The sequence below is a fragment of the Rhynchophorus ferrugineus genome, unplaced genomic scaffold (genome assembly GCF_030347505.1).
Source record: "Rhynchophorus ferrugineus isolate W39M unplaced genomic scaffold, kcgeb_rfMv2 rfM10, whole genome shotgun sequence".
Taxonomy (NCBI): domain Eukaryota; kingdom Metazoa; phylum Arthropoda; class Insecta; order Coleoptera; family Curculionidae; genus Rhynchophorus; species Rhynchophorus ferrugineus.
The window spans coordinates 12,761,544-12,782,223 of NW_027472589.1; the positions used below are offsets into that span (position 1 = coordinate 12,761,544).

Below are 20,680 nucleotides of genomic sequence, written 5' to 3' on the forward strand. Positions count from 1 at the left end.
TTCCGCCTTACATATTTTTATGGCACCGTAGTGGATCCATCAAAGAATTTTATTAAATTTTAACAATAAAAGTCTAATAAAGAAATAATTATTAAAACTTTTATTAATCGCCTTCGCCATATTGTTTAAAAAATATATTCCATAGAATATATGGAATTAAATCGTGGTATCCGACGTGTTTTTACTTACTCATTTGCAGTAAATAAAGTAACTTCGTTGCATTTTGATAATGAAACGTTAAGAAGAACTAAAAATTAGTATTAATTATTAATTAATTATTATAAACCATTAGTTATTATAAGTACCTTCGCCAAATTATCTAAAAAAACAGCTATGAAGGAAACATTAGAACAATATAAAATAGAATACAATAGAAACCTGCGATAGCATACGACTTTATAGACATATATTTAAAAATCATATAAAAAGAAAAAAGAAGAAAAATAGGTCTATAAATCCAAAGTGAATAAATTATTTCTATAACCTTAACGTTATATAATTATATCAGTGTGTCAAATTATATTAATTATATTATTAATAGATGCTTTAAATTTATAAATGGTTTTTAGGGCTAACAGAATTCAAATTCAATTATCAGATAGCAAAGATCCCCCACGGGGCTCAGATATTTTATCTGAGTTTGGGAAGTGACGCCCCCGGTGCCCGAGTCACCCTTAAGACAAATATTACTTATTTGATCATTACTTGTCAATAACGGAGTTTACAGATTACCTCCGACACCTCTGTAGTGTTTATGTTTACTGTAGCATAGAGCACTACTACAGCGGAGCTGTCTTTAAGATATGACCATCGTAACTCTTTCTAATTCCCGTAATACGGTCGAAGAGATCCTGCATATCATAAGTGAGTCAACCGAAACAAAGTGATGACAAAGTTTGACAAATTCTTTGTAATTAAACGTCTAGAAGTAACCTATACCAAAGTCCCTCCCTTTTTAATTAAAATAGTTCTTACAAGTCAAGTTGGTGAAAATATCGAAATTAGTGAAAAAACTAAAAAATTAGTGAAAAAACTAAAAAATGGACCGAACTCGTTTGTTAAGGTAGAATCTAGAAGACAATCTGAAAAGATGCTCCAACTAACAACTTTTCATCACTGTGGTGTGGTTATATCTTCTCAATCCTCGCTTAATTTCTATAAAGAAATAATAACCAGATCAGATCTCATGAACAGTTACAGAAATTAAAAGAACTACAACAAAAAAGGATGGCGAAATTATCAATACACCAAGCTTAATATTAACATTTCGAAAAACCTCACTTCCATCTAAGGATAAGACGTTATCTTTATCTGAGGGTTGGGTCTTTTATTCCTAACCCATTGCGATGTTTCACTTGCCAAAAGTTCGGACATGTCTCTATCTCCTGTAGTAACAATCATATCAACCCTTCATGTGGCCACAATATTCATGAAGGTACTTGCTCCATCTGTATGCACAACCTGCAATGGAAATCCTTGCCAATCAGCATCCTCCAAGATATAAGTAAAGACATTGGAAAAAATATGGTACCTGGTAGACCAAAACAAGGACAATAACCCAATATATAATGAATCTAAGTCATTTTTTAGCAGTACAATCTGAGCACTGAACTTCATCAGAATCTATCTTCCGTTAATGAAAACAAAACTAACAATCTTCCCCGTCCATCTTCTAATACCAATGCTAAAACGAGGGTGTATTCACAGCTATTTATGGGTCCTCTATAATAGAAACTTATACGCTTCAAAAATCCATCCATACTCTCGGCAGAACTAACAGCTATCTGAAAGGCTCTACAGATTCTACTGGAGGTTCAGTCCGGTGATTAGTTGATTTGTACTGATTCTTTGAGCTTTATTCTGACAATTGAAGATGCATTTTTTAATGCATCTATAACATCTACCACATTCTTATTAGACAAAAGAGAAGAGGTAGGTATCAATGGTCCGGGTCTTCGGTCATGCGGGCATAGAAGGTGAAAGTAGACTCCGTAACCAATTAATCCACCCTAAGTGGCAGAGATTCCCTTGTCTCCGATACTATATGTACCTATATCCTATTATTACAACAAAAATAAATAACCTTGTTCAATTGAAATGGGACTTGTTGGAAGGTGATAATAAATTGTGGTTCATTAAACAAGATTTTTTGCTTGTGTAACATTGTTTACTAAAAGGTATAAAAAGGCATTGTAAGGTAGGTTAATGGTGGGATATTGTTGCTTCTAACATTCCTATCTTATGACGGCCGATACTCCCCCTTTGTGTGACTATTGTAGACTAGTAAATACAGTCCGACATGTTTTGCTATTATGTGAAGCTCTAAGGTCAATTATAGATATATAGAGATAAACATAACATATCCAGAAATCTCGAAAGTCTCTTTACTACAACCCACGTCAATATATTCTTAATTGTTTACATAAAATCCATTTACAATATTCTATTTAATCCAAGTTATTATCATTATTTTATATTTGCTCTTACGTTAATTTTTTATATATGTTGTCTATATGTTTATATTTCTCCACTGCGTTATATTTTACACTTAATTTTAAATATATAATATTTATTTACGTTTTATCTTATTTTATATATTGATTTATATATTTAGTTATTGTTTTACTTATACAATTTGTGTTTGTATCGTATAACTACTTTATATATACATTTTCTGTTTTGTTTTCTTCCACTAAGCATAATTTAAAATCTATATCAGAGTTCTAATTAAATTAACATACGTTTAAAGTCGCTAACTAACACAAAAGGCTATTAAAGCAGCAATCAATTTGTGACCCTGAATATCTATTGTTTTCGGCATTTTCAAACAAAGTAAAATTATATATTACGCAGCCACGTAATGAATTATCAAAATAATCAAAGGACTAAAATAATGTTTGCCGGTTTATAACCGGCAGTAACTATAGCTAATATTTTAAATAATTTAGCGTACATCTGACAACCAGACGGCGACCGGCTGTCAGAGGTATGAAAAATTCTTGAAAGCAAGTGATAAGAAATTTTAACTCTTACCTTATATTTTTACTCTATCTTGTTATTGTGGCTCTATAATTAACTGTAGTTTTTAGGTTTACTATAATGTTAAAAAAATTATATTTGATAACATTTTTGTTCAATTATTTTATTTAGATTAGAATTTTTTTGTGTGTCAAAGCCAAACTGAACTAAAACTCAGAGTTAATTCGGCAACGTTGCAATATTTCGACGTCACAAATATCCATGATGCCTTTCTAAAAAAAAACTTTGAATAGATTATATGTAATCTATGTAAGAGTATTCTAACTTAACTGTTACTTGTTATCTGTTAAGTACCGATGCTGGATAACTGTAGTTTTTAGGTTTACTACAATGTTAAAAAAAAAATATATTTGATAACATTTTTGTTCAATTATTTTATTTGGATTAGAATTTTTTGTGTGTCAAAGCCAAACTGAACTAAAACTCAGAGTTAATTCGGCAACATTGCAATATTTCGACGTCACAAATATCCATGATGCCTTACTAAAAAAAACTTTGAATAGATTATATGTAATCTATGTAAGAGTATTCTAACTTAACTGTTACTTGTTATCTGTTAAGTACCGATGCTGGATAACTGTAGTTTTTAGGTTTACTACAATGTTAAAAAAAGATATATTTGATAACATTTTTGTTCAATTATTTTATTTAGATTAGAATTTTTTTGTGTGTCAAAGCCAAACTGAACTAAAACTCAGAGTTAATTCGGCAACATTGCAATATTTCGACGTCACAAATATCCATGATGCCTTTCTAAAAAAAAACTTTGAATAGATTATATGTAATCTATGTAAGAGTATTCTAACTTAACTGTTACTTGTTATCTGTTAAGTACCGATGCTGGATAACTGTAGTTTTTAGGTTTACTACAATGTTAAAAAAATATATATTTGATAACATTTTTGTTCAATTATTTTATTTAGATTAGAATTTTTTTGTATGCCAAAACCAAACTGAACTAAAACTCAGAGTTAATGCGGCAACATTGCAATATTTCGACGTCACAAATATCCATGATGCCTTACTAAAAAAAACCTTGAATAGATTATATGTAATCTATGTAGGAGTATCCTAACTTAACTGTTACTTGTTATCTGTTAAGTACCGATGCTGGATAACTGTAGTTTTAGGTTTACTACAATGTTAAAAAAAAATATATTTGATAACATTTTTGTTCAATTATTTTATTTAGATTAGAATTTTTTTGTGTGTCAAAGCCAAACTGAACTAAAACTCAGAGTTAATTCGGCAACATTGCAATATTTCGACGTCACAAATATCCATGATGCCTTTCTAAAAAAAAACTTTGAATAGATTATATGTAATCTATGTAAGAGTATTCTAACTTAACTGTTACTTGTTATCTGTTAAGTACCGATGCTGGATAACTGTAGTTTTTAGGTTTACTACAATGTTAAAAAAATATATATTTGATAACATTTTTGTTCAATTATTTTATTTAGATTAGAATTTTTTTGTATGCCAAAACCAAACTGAACTAAAACTCAGAGTTAATGCGGCAACATTGCAATATTTCGACGTCACAAATATCCATGATGCCTTACTAAAAAAACCTTGAATAGATTATATGTAATCTATGTAGGAGTATCCTAACTTAACTGTTACTTGTTATCTGTTAAGTACCGATGCTGGATAACTGTAGTTTTAGGTTTACTACAATGTTAAAAAAAAATATATTTGATAACATTTTTGTTCAATTATTTTATTTAGATTAGAATTTTTTTGTGTGTCAAAGCCAAACTGAACTAAAACTCAGAGTTAATTCGGCAACATTGCAATATTTCGACGTCACAAATATCCATGATGCCTTTCTAAAAAAAAACTTTGAATAGATTATATGTAATCTATGTAAGAGTATTCTAACTTAACTGTTACTTGTTATCTGTTAAGTACCGATGCTGGATAACTGTAGTTTTTAGGTTTACTACAATGTTAAAAAAAAATATATTTGATAACATTTTTGTTCAATTATTTTATTTAGATTAGAATTTTTTTGTGTGTCAAAGCCAAACTGAACTAAAACTCAGAGTTAATTCGGCAACATTGCAATATTTCGACGTCACAAATATCCATGATGCCTTTCTAAAAAAAAACTTTGAATAGATTATATGTAATCTATGTAAGAGTATTCTAACTTAACTGTTACTTGTTATCTGTTAAGTACCGATGCTGGATAACTGTAGTTTTTAGGTTTACTACAATGTTAAAAAAATATATATTTGATAACATTTTTGTTCAATTATTTTATTTAGATTAGAATTTTTTTGTATGCCAAAACCAAACTGAACTAAAACTCAGAGTTAATGCGGCAACATTGCAATATTTCGACGTCACAAATATCCATGATGCCTTACTAAAAAAACCTTGAATAGATTATATGTAATCTATGTAGGAGTATCCTAACTTAACTGTTACTTGTTATCTGTTAAGTACCGATGCTGGATAACTGTAGTTTTAGGTTTACTACAATGTTAAAAAAAAATATATTTGATAACATTTTTGTTCAATTATTTTATTTAGATTAGAATTTTTTTGTGTGTCAAAGCCAAACTGAACTAAAACTCAGAGTTAATTCGGCAACATTGCAATATTTCGACGTCACAAATATCCATGATGCCTTTCTAAAAAAAAACTTTGAATAGATTATATGTAATCTATGTAAGAGTATTCTAACTTAACTGTTACTTGTTATCTGTTAAGTACCGATGCTGGATAACTGTAGTTTTTAGGTTTACTACAATGTTAAAAAAATATATATTTGATAACATTTTTGTTCAATTATTTTATTTAGATTAGAATTTTTTTGTATGCCAAAACCAAACTGAACTAAAACTCAGAGTTAATGCGGCAACATTGCAATATTTCGACGTCACAAATATCCATGATGCCTTACTAAAAAAACCTTGAATAGATTATATGTAATCTATGTAGGAGTATCCTAACTTAACTGTTACTTGTTATCTGTTAAGTACCGATGCTGGATAACTGTAGTTTTAGGTTTACTACAATGTTAAAAAAAAATATATTTGATAACATTTTTGTTCAATTATTTTATTTAGATTAGAATTTTTTTGTGTGTCAGAGCCAAACTGAACTAAAACTCAGAGTTAATTCGGCAACATTGCAATATTTCGACGTCACAAATATCCATGATGCCTTTCTAAAAAAAAACTTTGAATAGATTATATGTAATCTATGTAAGAGTATTCTAACTTAACTGTTACTTGTTATCTGTTAAGTACCGATGCTGGATAACTGTAGTTTTTAGGTTTACTACAATGTTAAAAAAAAATATATTTGATAACATTTTTGTTCAATTATTTTATTTAGATTAGAATTTTTTTGTGTGTCAAAGCCAAACTGAACTAAAACTCAGAGTTAATTCGGCAACATTGCAATATTTCGACGTCACAAATATCCATGATGCCTTTCTAAAAAAAAACTTTGAATAGATTATATGTAATCTATGTAAGAGTATTCTAACTTAACTGTTACTTGTTATCTGTTAAGTACCGATGCTGGATAACTGTAGTTTTTAGGTTTACTACAATGTTAAAAAAAAAATATATTTGATAACATTTTTGTTCAATTATTTTATTTAGATTAGAATTTTTTTGTGTGTCAAAGCCAAACTGAACTAAAACTCAGAGTTAATTCGGCAACATTGCAATATTTCGACGTCACAAATATCCATGATGCCTTTCTAAAAAAAAACTTTGAATAGATTATATGTAATCTATGTAAGAGTATTCTAACTTAACTGTTACTTGTTATCTGTTAAGTACCGATGCTGGATAACTGTAGTTTTTAGGTTTACTACAATGTTAAAAAAATATATATTTGATAACATTTTTGTTCAATTATTTTATTTGGATTAGAATTTTTTGTATGTCAAAACCAAACTGAACTAAAACTCAGAGTTAATTCGGCAACATTGCAATATTTCGACGTCACAAATATCCATGATGCCTTACTAAAAAAACCTTGAATAGATTATATGTAATCTATGTAGGAGTATCCTAACTTAACTGTTACTTGTTATCTGTTAAGTACCGATGCTGGATAACTGTAGTTTTAGGTTTACTACAATGTTAAAAAAAAATATATTTGATAACATTTTTGTTCAATTATTTTATTTAGATTAGAATTTTTTTGTATGTCAAAGCCAAACTGAACTAAAACTCAGAGTTAATGCGGCAACATTGCAATATTTCGACGTCACAAATATCCATGATGCCTTACTAAAAAAACTTTGAATAGATTATATGTAATCTATGTAAGAGTATTCTAACTTAACTGCTACTTGTTATCTGTTAAGTACCGATGCTGGATAACTGTAGTTTTTAGGTTTACTACAATGTTAAAAAAAATATATTTGATAACATTTTTGTTCAATTATTTTATTTAGATTAGAATTTTTTTATGTGTCAAAGCCAAACTGAACTAAAACTCAGAGTTAATTCGGCAACATTGCAATATTTCGACGTCACAAATATCTATGATGCCTTTCTAAAAAAAAACTTTGAATAGATTATATGTAATCTATGTAAGAGTATTCTAACTTAACTGTTACTTGTTATCTGTTAAGTACCGATGCTGGATAACTGTAGTTTTTAGGTTTACTACAATGTTAAAAAAAAATATATTTGATAACATTTTTGTTCAATTATTTTATTTGGATTAGAATTTTTTTGTATGTCAAGGCCAAACTGAACTAAAACTCAGAGTTAATGCGGCAACATTGCAATATTTCGACGTCACAAATATCCATGATGCCTTACTAAAAAAAACTTTGAATAGATTATATGTAATCTATGTAAGAGTATTCTAACTTAACTGTTACTTGTTATCTGTTAAGTACCGATGCCGGATAACTGTAGTTTTTAGGTTTACTACAATGTTAAAAAAAATATATTTGATAACATTTTTGTTCGATTATTTTATTTAGATTAGAATTTTTTTGTATGTCAAAGCCAAACTGAACTAAAACTCAGAGTTAATGCGGCAACATTGCAATATTTCGACGTCACAAATATCCATGATGCCTTACTAAAAAAAATTTGAATAGATTATATGTAATCTATGTAGGAGTATCCTAACTTAACTGTTACTTGTTATCTGTTAAGTACCGATGCTGGATTTGGATTCGAGATCTACTACAAAAGAATCATGAAACTGACATGAATGTACCCTGCTCCGGTGCATACTGTGGTTTTAGTCTAATAGTGAAAGAAATGGTTCAAACTAATTTCGTAAACTGATATAATTTTTATTATTTAATTAATATATTGTTACTAGTCGTTTCCGTCTAACCTACAATTTGTCTTTATGCTAACTTAAATCTAGGTATATAACTAGGAGGACCCATCGGCCCTAACTCAGTCTCTGGTGAAATAATGTTTATATATGTCACAGCTGAATTTTTTAATATATGCACCTCACTACACAACATTACACAAGATCAGATGGTTTGATTCTTTTGAGTCTGTGTCCTGTTCTTGTGTTATCCAAAAGTTGCAATATTTCAATATTCGTATGAGAATAGAGTCTTTCCTCATGCCCCCTTACAATTCTCTTGATTTCTTAACTGGCTGTGGGTATCTGAAGGTCTCGATGTAGGTAATCAGTCCTATAGTATTTGGGTACACCCACAATAACTCTCAGGACTTGGTTCTGAAAAATTTGTATTTTATTAATGTTACTCTTTGCTGAACATCCCCATAATTGAACTCCGTATGTCCATATAGGTTTCAATATTTGCTTATATAATAGCAATTTATTATGTACTGATAATTGTGATTTTCTTCCAATTAGCCAGTACATTTTCTTATATTTCAATTCCAGTTCTTTTCCTTTCTTCTTTATATGTTCCTTCCAGTGAAGTTTTGCATCCAGATTCTTATATCATAATTGATATAATAAAGCAACATAAATTTTGATCTCAAATGAAGAAATGCAAAAGGCAACCTTCGCAATAGTGTTCCATATAATTTAAATAATAATAATGATGCATATCAATTAAACAAATAATTTTTACAATTGTACAATGAGTCATAGCGAACAATCATTTTTTAATCTAATTGTGAAATAATATAACGTCATAGTAATAATTAAAGCACTTTATTCGAAAATCTCGATTACCGATCTTCCGATGATAAACTAATATGTTGCAAGGTAGACGGCATTCAAATAACGTTCGTAAAAATTACTTTTCGCGTATCATACTCGTACAAAAGATATTACCGTAAATTTAATTTAGTGCATTCACTAATAGAATAACATGTTTTTAACAAAAAAATTGAACCCACTTCTGACAAAAATTCCTACCTAAACCTATTTATCTATTTACAATATTATTTTAACTACTACCAACTGACTACTTTGAAGTCGGTGTCGAACCCAAAGTTATATTAATTTAGATTTCTTTGTTGGTAATTTAATTTTTAGTATATGTCACAAAATTATACTATTATTATTGTATTGTTTGGGCTCGGCGCCGAATATTGTAAATAGGTAAATAGGTTTAGGTAGGTGCTAAGCTAAATTGTGTGTATATAGTAGAATATAAGATATGTGAAATAGATAGATTAAATAAGGTTTTGGTTTATTTTTATTTAGTTATTACAACGATTATTCTGTATATATTTTATTTTAAAATGTTTTCTTTTGTGTTAAAAATCTGAGTTTGACTTTTTTTTAATTTTTAGTGAGTTCCTTATTGATTTTTTGAAGTCGGTTCAATTCTTTGTTAAAAATATTTTATTTTTCTCCTTTTAGTGTTAGATGTTTCCTCAATAAATAACGCAGGTCAAGTAAAGGTGAAGCCCATATGAGGAAAAAATAGGAATAAAGAAACAATGATTGAAAATAAGAAGTGTTTCAGGCTCCGAGGTCCGCTACCTAGTCTACATGATTTGACAAATGGTCTAACAAAACAACATCAAAAAGTTATTATCTCCGCGTTTTAAACATTACACCATAGAAGCAGTTGTTTACAGTGTTTCTACACGGTCTTATACGCTATATAACTACTAACATACTTAAAAAGCAAACTGAATGGCTTTTGCACTAAACGACTTCCTATTTTCCGTCACATCAGTTCAGCACTAACATTATACATCAATATCTGATTATTTCAAATGAAAAATATGGGAAAACTTTGCATTCTAATTAATCATTTGGTTCTAATGGAACCATCTCGGAAGTGCACTCTTTCGAATAAAAAAAAGAATTTTGAAAATCGACGCACAATTGACGGAAATATCTGCGAACACACATTAAAATAAAATTATATATATAAAAGATTACTGAAGCCTACCAAGTTTCTAGGAATGTTGCATTATACTATTGTTTTAACTAATTCTCATTCTGGTTTTTAATGTATAACCATGTATGTTCAAGATATGTTATGTAAGCTTGAAGATTTTCAAACTGAACTCTTAAAAATAATGTTATATGTTTAGCTCTAAAGTCAGAAACTAAAAAATTTAATTAAGATGAGAATACGGAGAAAATCCAAAGGCGCATTGGTTTGAACATATAACAGGTCAATTAAAAAGTCCCCGGCTTGACACACAGATGGCGCTACTAGAATTAAATCCATATGTTGTTTAGTTAGCACTAACCCTTCAAAGAAGCGTGTATAAATTTAGCAGCTGTCGGATCATTAGTTTGTAAATTATAGCATTTTAAGTGAAGCAGCTTTTGTTACTGTTAAAAAATTGGATAAAAAAAAATTTCGTGTGTTGATAAAATATTGCATTTTGAAGGGCAAAAATACAGTTGAAGCAAAAACTTGGCTTGATGTCGGGTTTCCGGATACTGTCCCAGAAAAATCAACCACCAAGGATTGGTGTAGTAAGTTTGGACGTGGTGAAATGAGCACCGAAGACGGTAAACGCAGTGGACGCCCAAAAGAGGTTGTTACCGACGAAAACATTTAAAAGATCCACAAACTTATTTTGAATGACCGTAAATTAAAATTGAATGAAATAGCAGGCACTCTAAAGATATCAACTGAACTGAGAAAGCTCTATGCAAAGTGGGTGCCGCGCGAGCTCACTTTTGACCTAAAACAACGACGAACTGATGATTCGGAGCAGTGTTTGAAGATGATAAAGTGCAATAAACCCGAGATTTTGGGTAAATATGCGACAATGGGTGAAACATGGCTCCATCATTTCATTCCGAAATCCAAGCGACAGTCATAAGAATGGACTGCACACGATGAACCCACCCCACAGCGTGGGAAAACAAAACAGTCAGCTGGCAAAGTTATGGCGTCTGTATTTTGGGAATAATTTTCATTGACCACCTTGAAAAAGGAAGGACCACCAATAGCAACTATTGCATAGCGTTATTGGACCATTTAAAGGACGAAATCGCCGAAAAACGACCGCATTTGGAGAAAAAGAAAGTGCTGCTTCACCAAGACAATGCACCGTGTCACAAGTCAGTGAAAACGATGGCACAAATTCATGAATTGGGCTACGAATTTCTTCCTCATCCACCGTGTTCTCCAGATCTGCCCCCGAGCGACTATTTCCTGTTCTCAGATCTCAAAAGAATGCTCGCTGGAAAGAAATTTTCATCGAATGAAGAAGTGATCGACGAAACTGAAGCCTATTTTGAAGCAAATGACAAATCATACTACAAAAATGGTATCGAAAAGTTGGAAGGTCGGTATATTCAGTGCATCACCCTTAAAGGGAATTATGTTGAATAAAAAAAACTACTTTTGCCAAAAAATGTGTTTTACTATCGTAGGACGGGGACTTTTCAATTGACCTGTTATATATCATTTCTGCGCGACTAGTAAATTGCCAGTTCAGTAAAAAACCTAGTATAAGTATTATTACGCTTGCATACTAAATCCGTCTTATATATATTTAGTTTTAAACTTTACATATATTTAGCTTCTCTTATCCAAATCTACATATGTGTTATGCAACATTTTTTTTTCTGTTTTACAAAGAACGAAACCTTGAAAAAACAAACAATAGATATCTGACCCGGCATTGATGCGCAGTAAGAAACAAAATCATGATTACGATTATATATATATGTATAATATTATAATCGTTAATACATTTCTGGGTATTTCTTTATCTGAAGCATTACATGAAAAAGATTTCTTAGTACCTCACCATCAAAAAAAAATCGTTACGACTAATGAAAAATAAATAGAACTAATAGTATTCAGATTTTAGTTTGTTTAAATATTTATTTAAATATCATCAATCAGTTAATTAATCATGGTGTAATATTCGAAACTTTTATTTTTTCTTGTTAAATTAAGCAACGTTTAAATAAAATACGGTCCGTGATTTTTTTACAATGGATACATTCTGATAAAAAATAATTAATTTCGGTTATATTGCATTAGAATAATTGCTGATGATATCTATCGAATTTAATACTCCAAAGTATGTATGGACTAATTTGTTAAATAATTTTATCATATCAAAATATCAAAATTATTTGAGAAACTACCGTACATTTTGGTTTTACCGTTTACAGAAACACCATATTTCTAGTTCGGATTTCGAAATCACCACTCGGCAATCGACCAAGTGCACAGAGTAATAACAGTTGCTGAAAAGTCATTAAAAGAAAAGGAATACTGCCTTGCAATATTCCTGGACATTTCAAAAGCTTTTGACTGCGTATGGCATTTGGGATTAATCTACAAAATGAGCAAATTATTACCGCGAAATTACTGTCAACTGATGGAATTATATTCTTTCGAAAGACAATTTATAGTCTAGCCTGTAGGGACATCCTCAACACAAACCTATTTATACTGAAGTTCCAAAGGGTACTGTCTTGAGACAACTCCTATATTTTTTCTATACTGCTGATATCCCAATAACAAAAGAAACAGTATTTGGAACATTTGGCATGGCAAAAGATATATATCTGTCGAGCGGTCAACAAGATCTACAAATGGACTAGAGATTAGAAAATACAACTTAATGGCTCCAAATCTGTCCACGTTAATATTGCGTTATGGCGAAATATTAACCTCGAAATCTATCTTAACGGTAGATTAAATTGGAAACACCATGTTACACAAGAAGCAAAACACATTAGACTCAAAGTCAAGCAACTGTACTGATTAGTCAGAAGATACTCTCAACTTGACCAAAAACCAAAGAGATTGGTTTATAAGTCATTCATATAGCCAAAATTTGGGGTTAGACTAAAACATCTGAAGGAATGTTCGTCAGGTTGTTTGTCCGAACACTCACTTCTATATTTGGAAGAAATTTGCACGAGAACTAAAAACATTGATTGAAGGAATGCTGGTTTATTTCGATATTGAGTGATACATGTGGTCGACGGGAGAATTGACAGGATATTAGGTTAGGTAAAGGAAGTACGGTAGCGCTGTGGAAGTGGTACTGTTACAAGAGGGTAGAGAAAAGAAAAAAGACGTCTAGACGTTAATTAATCGTTATGCTGTATGACTATGAAGCGAATTTAGTGGTATTATAAACATTAGAAATATAAATGCATACAATTTTTTTGCGAAAAAGTAATTTATCTAACTAATTAACTATATCTTTGAAATTTAAAAATTTTACGGGTTATAAAGGTCGCCAGTCTTTACATTTTATAACATTTAATATTATAATATTAATTTGCTATATTAGATATCATATTATTATATTTTATTTACAAAGTGTTTTGTTACAAAATTGACAAAAACATGTATAATCTATAAGATCACGAAGGAGATAAAAAAAACAACAAATTATATCAGAAAAAAAAATTTATTCATCGTATAAAATATTAAATTAGCCTTGTCTAGACCAAACTCTGGTTTCGCAGTATTGTAAAGTCTGGAAAAAAATTTACGTTTTTATTTATATCAATTTACACTTATGACTTATTAAATTATGATGATACTTACATTACAACTAAGTGCGTTTTCTCTACTGAGGCACCAGTAACCCGGACCTCTGGTGCATTTATTAGCGCCCAGTAGTTGGGGTGAACCGAAGACCACCACTACGTTGTAAAAATAAGGTTATTAACGTTTTTAGTTAATACTAAATGAAGAGCTACTAAATAATGGTCCGGTTTAGCATTAAATAATTATTGCATTATGAACATTATTGTTTATTACAGATATATATTAAATTTCATGAAGGAATATAATATTGACATGTGTCACTAAAAATTCTTTAAAAGAATTAAATCGTGTACGTACTTACCAAAAATGGAGAGTATAACATAGATAAATGTTAAGAATTGCATGGTGAATGTAAACTTAATTCAGAGTATATAGTTAGTTAAATTGATTTGTATTTCTTTTGTTGTTGCCCCTTATATATATATATTAACCTGCAAAATTAACGGTGTTGTCATATGTATGATTTCAGACTGGTTCATTGATTGTAGAGTATAAATGCACGTATGTACAGTAACAGTAAGCAATAATTATATTATAATCTACTAAGAATGGATAGGTCAATGATAAGGTAAAATTTTCATCTTGTGGTTGGTTCAAAAGAAATGGCAATGACAATATAGTAATCCTCATTAAAGATATTAATATGACATGGAAATGTATGGAAAGTTCGTTCATAACTCTACATTCCCATTTATTGTGAAAACATGATAATTTGTCACTCTTCCTTTATCTCCTTTTCCTCTGTACTATTTGGTCTGAAAGAGGTCAGGAAAGAGAAACAACAGAATAGTGCGGAATGATATAAGTTACGATAGTTATAGAAATAAAAAAATTACAAACTTTGGAATATGTATATTTTTTCTTATAAATACTGTACAATGCATTGAAAACGAAACGCAAAAACTGTAAATATTACACAAAAAATCTGTAAATTATCAATACTCACAATAGTTACATTTCCAATAAGGATATATAGACATTGCCACTTCTTTAAAACTAAACACAATATCTAATTTTAACTTAGAATATTAATTATCCAATCTTAATAGATTATAATATAATTATTATGTACTTTTTTAAATATATTTCGCATATGTCATCATTAACTGTTCATTCGCGTAATGTAAACATTACGGAGAATCAACCAATATACAAACAATTAACCGAACTGAAATCATACATCTGGCAACAGCGGTACTATTTCAGAATAGTATATAAAGGAAGAAGCAACAATCCCCATACCAATCAGTTTGCTGAATAGTGCTTATTAATCTTATAATCACCATGCAATTTTTAACACTGATCTGTATTGTACTCTCCATTATTGGTAAGTCTGTATACTATGTATTAAATTTTTAAATTCAACAGTTATTTTCTCCGTAAATATAGCAGTCATTAAAAGAATTATTGTCATATTCTAGATATGGATTTACAGTATATAACAATCGTCGGTCTAATGTCGTATCTAGATGAAGATGAGATTATTTAGAAGAAAACATCTCATATCAAAATTATTGCATATAATATGACCAATAAAGTATTATGATCTCTAAATTAAAAATCATTTAAAATTTCATTTTTTATCATTTAAAACTCTAAATTAAAACGTTAATTTTCGATATTTAACATTTTCATCAGTGCTTTAGTTATCACATCTAAAATCAGAATCCTAATCTAGTAGTAGCAATAAAAGAAACTAAATATCAAATTATCTGTAACTTCAAAAGCATCAAAAGTAGTACCAGAATGCCTCAGAATCGAAATGATATTTATTGAAATACCATATTTTTGTTCTTTGATTAAGCTTAAATTGTTAGCTATACCGGAGACTTCTCATCCAATGTTATTGTGATACAAAACATGAACAATAATATTTACGTTATTAATAACTAGTTCCATCAGACAAGAGCCAAAGGTCAATCAACAAATATGGAATCAATTTTTGTGATAAGTTATCTTTCACAGAAATGAAACTTTCTTCGTGTGACCCATTTAATTCCAAATTGGTATTGGTTAAAACATAAGTTGCATCAGCTTATAATATAATATAAAGAAGAGATAAAATGAATTAACAAAAGGATAAACACTGGATTATTAAAAGTATAAGATTTATAATAAATATATTACCAACTGCAAGTTTATTACAAAATATATCATAAATTCAATGCATATTCGTCAGGGAGACCAACATTAATTGCATTTTACTGTAAGACCAGATAGATTATTAATAATAATATTTACTGACAAACATTATATCCTTTTAATAATTATAGTAGACATGTAATATAAACAGCAAACTTGTGTTAATTATTTAATGACACTTATTCTGAGAAAAGAAGCAGGATCTTTAGTTAGTAGCTCAGTTAAATCTTCTGTAATATAACGATATAATAAAAATATTAATAAATCTATTTTTATAATATAGTGGCAGCCTTCGGTTCCCCACAATTGGGTGCTAACAAATGCACCAGAGGTCCAGGTTACTGGTGTCTCAGCAAAGAAAATGCAGTTAGTTGTAATGTAAGCATCGCCATGTTTATGAATCATATCAATGTAATATAAATAAAACCGTTTTTACAGGCTTTACAACACTGCGAAACCAAAGTTTGGAATAAACAGGGCTAAACATAATTATAATTTTAAATGATGAATAAATATGTTTTTGTGACATTATTTATTGGTTTTCTTTTATTTCATTTGTGATAAATATTAGGCCCTGGACCTACAGTTTAACATGGACTCCGAACCACGGTCCTCGGCATCAAGCATACCGACCGGCCGGTGACCAACTTAGAAATCACCCAGCCTGGTTACTGACGTGACTGGAATCAGTTTCCTTGTCGGATTTTGCACCCTTGCCTAGAACAATCACAAAAAATAACAAACATAAATTTACGACCATGGCCAATTCGAACACGCGACTATCGAAATAGTAAGAGGGCCGTCTGGTCGCCTTTATCACTGCGCCAACCAAGCCGCCATACTAATAAATAGTGAGCTAATTTTAGTATGAACAGATTTAAAAACACAAATGCATTTAATTTAATGGTGTGTTATACAACGAATATTTATAATTTATATAAATACTAGCTGACCCGACAGACAATTGCCTTCTCTGAATTATGAATATTCAATTCAAATTAAAAATATTTCATCAACATAGTAACATATGGCTGCAATACGCTCATGAAGATAGTGAAGGTTGGTGTAACTTGCACTTGAACAGCTCATTCGGAACTCAAGCTGCCGTTAATCATGCGAACTAATGAAACTCCAACCTGTAATCTTTCGAGGAATTTTGCGATAACCAAAAGTAAGGCATAGACAAACGTAGTCGTAGACGTCAATTTAAAAAAAGGAATTTCCAGAAACCAGGTCTGGTTCCATGTAGTGGCTCTGGTGGCTGAACATTTGGCGCCAATCTCATTTGGCCATTGACGCAACATAATTAAGGAGCTTCTTTATTAAACTTTAATAACTTGCCATGTGGATACACTCCAACAACAAAAGAAACGCTTCTTGGAACCTTTGCTGATGACACAATTATGATGGCAAAAGATATATCTCTGCCTAGAGCTATAGAAAAAGTGCAAGTAGCAGTCAACAAAATCTATAAATGGACGAAAGATTGGAAATTTCAACTTAATAGCACCAAATATGTCCACGTTAATTAGGCATTGAGGGGAAATAACAAAAACTTAATTATATCACTCAATAGATGCCCGATTCCTCAAGCAATATCAGCTAAATACCTTGGAATCCATCTTGATGGTAGATTAAATTGGAAGCATCACGTTAGACAAAAAGCAAAACACATTAGAACCAAAATAAAACAACTATACTAGTTAGTCGGAAGATACTCTCAACTTGATCTAAAATCAAAGAGGTTGATCTATAATACAATTATAAAGCCAATTTGGACCTATGGGGTGCAAATATGGGGTTGCACTAAAAATTCAAATCAGTTAGTCATACAGGGCTGTCAAAACAAGGTTCTTCGATTGATTATCGATGCCTATCGCTATCTAACCAACGAAGAACTGCACGATGACCTGGAAATTAAATGGATTTGCGATGTTATCCAAGATTACGCCTTGAAACACGAAAGAAGATTACTAAATGATACTAACGTAGAAGCAATACAACTGCTGGACAGCGCGCAGGATGTCAGGAGATTGAAGCGAACAAAACCATACAAACTTACATAAAGTGTATACATTTAGTGTAAACTATAGCTATAAGTTAATAATTAATAAATAATTATAATTTTATAATTGAGGAATACATACTGATGTATTTTCTCGCACTCGTCTTGCTTGTTAATTAATGCAAGTACATAGGAAAAGTAGTAATAAATTAATTGTAAATTAGGATTATACTAAGCGTATCTTATAAAGATGTTATAAAAAAAATGTGGATACACAACATTCATTGGTCCAAACGCTACAATTCTCTGTGAACTGTAATCGATTGATAACTGACTGCAGGTCAGTGGGGATTAAGAGCAACATTTCTACAACAGTTTGATATATTCGTATATATTCATGATTTACAGCATTGTGAATTCTGCGACATAAGTTGGTACGCGTATTTTGAAGAATCAAATTCAAGAAATAATTGATTATCAAGCAAAAATAACAATTTTCATTTACATATAATAAAAATTATCATTATTATATATCTGCACATTTGTCTAGACCGCATATTTCATATACATATTTATCAGAAATACCAACATTTACTGCATATTGCTTTTATATACAATTCACAATCAAACATAAATGTGAAGCTGTTATCAATAATAATAATATTTACTAACACCTATCAGTATTTTATTTATGTACCCTTTATTAATTATAATACGCGTATACTACAAACAACACTATTGTGATAACTATTTAATCATTATTATACTAAGAAATAGATCCTGATTTTATTTAACAGTAAATAAAAATATTAATAAATTTGTTTTTAAAATGTAATGGTAATCTTCGGATTCCCAAAACTGGATGTTGCAAACAAATGCAACAGATATTCGTACCGGTGCAAGAACACCCAAACCGCAATTAATTGCCGCATAAGTATTATCATAACAATGAACCATATCAAATTGATATAAATAAAAACGTTAATATATTTCCGGGCTTCAACATAGGTCAAATGAAAAGTTCCCGGTCTGACACATAGATCTACTAGAACTAAATCCCTATATTTCTCAGCTAGCCCTGATCATTAGTTTGTGAATTATAACATTTTGAGAGAAGCAACTATTTTTATTGTGAAAAAAATGGATAAAAAAGAATTTCGCGCTTCTTGAAGGGAAGAAATACAGTTGAAGCAAAAACTTGGCTTGATGCCCACCCGGACACTGCCCCAGGAAAATCATCCATCAAGGATTGGTACGCTAAGTTTAGACGTGGTGAAATGAGCACCGAAGAAGATGAACGCAGTGGACGCCCAAAAGAGGTTGTTACCGACGAAAACATTAAAAAATCCCCAAAATTATTTTGAATGACCGTAAATTGAAATTGAATAAAATAGCGGACACTCTAAATATACCAAGTGAACGTGTACATCATATTATTCACGAATATTTGGGTGTGAGAAAGCTTTGTGCAAACCCACTTTGCTAGCTCATTTTTGAGCAAAAACAACAACGAGTTGATGATTCGGAGCAGTGTTTGAAGATGAACAAGCGTAATAAACTAGATTTTTTGCATGAATATGTGACAATGGATGAAACAAGGCTCAATAATTTCACACCGAAGTCCAATCGACAGTCATCCGAGTGGACTGCAGACGATGAACCCGCTCCAAAGCGTGAGGAAACGCAACAGTCGGCTGGCAAGATTATGGTGTCTGTATTTTGGGATGCGCATGGAATAATTTTCATTGACTACCTTGAAAAAGGAAGGACCATCAACAGCGACTATTACATAACATTATTGTACCGTTTGAAGGACGAAATAGCTGAAAAACACCCGCATTTGAAGAAAAAGAAAGTGCTGCTTCACCAAGACAATGCACCGTGTCACAAGTCCGTGAAAACGATGGCAAAAGTCTATGAATTGGGCTTCAAATTGCTCCGTATTCTCTAGATCTGCCCCCCAGCGACTATTTCCTGTTCTCAGATATCAAAAGTATGCTCGCTGGGAAGACATTTTCGTCAAGTGAAGAGGTGATCGCCGAAACTGAGGCCTATTTTGAAACAAAGGACAAATCGTACTACAAAAATGGTATTGAAAAGTTGGAAGGTCGCTGTAATCAATGTATCACCCTTGAAGGGAATTATGTTGTATTAAATAAACTAATTTTGCCAAAAAATGTGTTTTACCATGGTAAAAACGGGAACTTTTTAATTGACCTGTTATTATGGGTCAAACACTTGGTCTTTTAATCACGATAACGCATTGTCTATCAATTCGATCTCATCCGTCGCTGCAGTCATAACTTTTGCCCCCATACGACATTATCCAGTCGTGTGTTAACTCAAGTTCACGAATCAATAGAATCGCCGGGTCCTCGTGCCCAATAACGGCTACCCGATCCCGGATACCATATCACCAAAATTAATGCAGTAACAGTAGCGATCGACAGGGGTCAACTGTGAGGCGGTTTCGGTTTAGTGTACTGGTAAGCCCAGAGGCAGTCCCACATAACCCGGTCCAACTTGTCACTCCGGGGCAAGTCTCCGCGACCAGA

The 20,680-nt window shown here is 31.0% G+C and overlaps 3 protein-coding genes across 3 annotated transcripts in view; 1 reads left to right on the forward strand and 2 right to left on the reverse strand.

Annotated features, from left to right (window-relative positions):
- Window positions 1–20,680, reverse strand: part of LOC143204069 (very long chain fatty acid elongase 7) — an 82,436-nt gene that overhangs the window by 26,402 nt on the left and 35,354 nt on the right. The gene's annotated exons all lie outside the window — the stretch shown is intronic.
- On the reverse strand, window positions 13,817–14,442 carry LOC143204086 (prosaposin-like). Its single transcript, XM_076416539.1, has 3 exons — window positions 14,280–14,442; window positions 13,976–14,073; window positions 13,817–13,904 (listed from the first exon to the last, which is right to left on the reverse strand). The coding sequence occupies exons 1-3, from the start codon at window positions 14,320–14,322 to the stop codon at window positions 13,860–13,862; spliced, it is 186 nt and encodes a 61-aa protein (XP_076272654.1). The 5' UTR covers window positions 14,323–14,442; the 3' UTR covers window positions 13,817–13,859.
- LOC143204087 (prosaposin) lies at window positions 15,147–16,651 on the forward strand. The gene is made up of 3 exons (XM_076416540.1): window positions 15,147–15,305; window positions 16,404–16,498; window positions 16,559–16,651. The coding sequence occupies exons 1-3, from the start codon at window positions 15,263–15,265 to the stop codon at window positions 16,601–16,603; spliced, it is 183 nt and encodes a 60-aa protein (XP_076272655.1). The 5' UTR covers window positions 15,147–15,262; the 3' UTR covers window positions 16,604–16,651.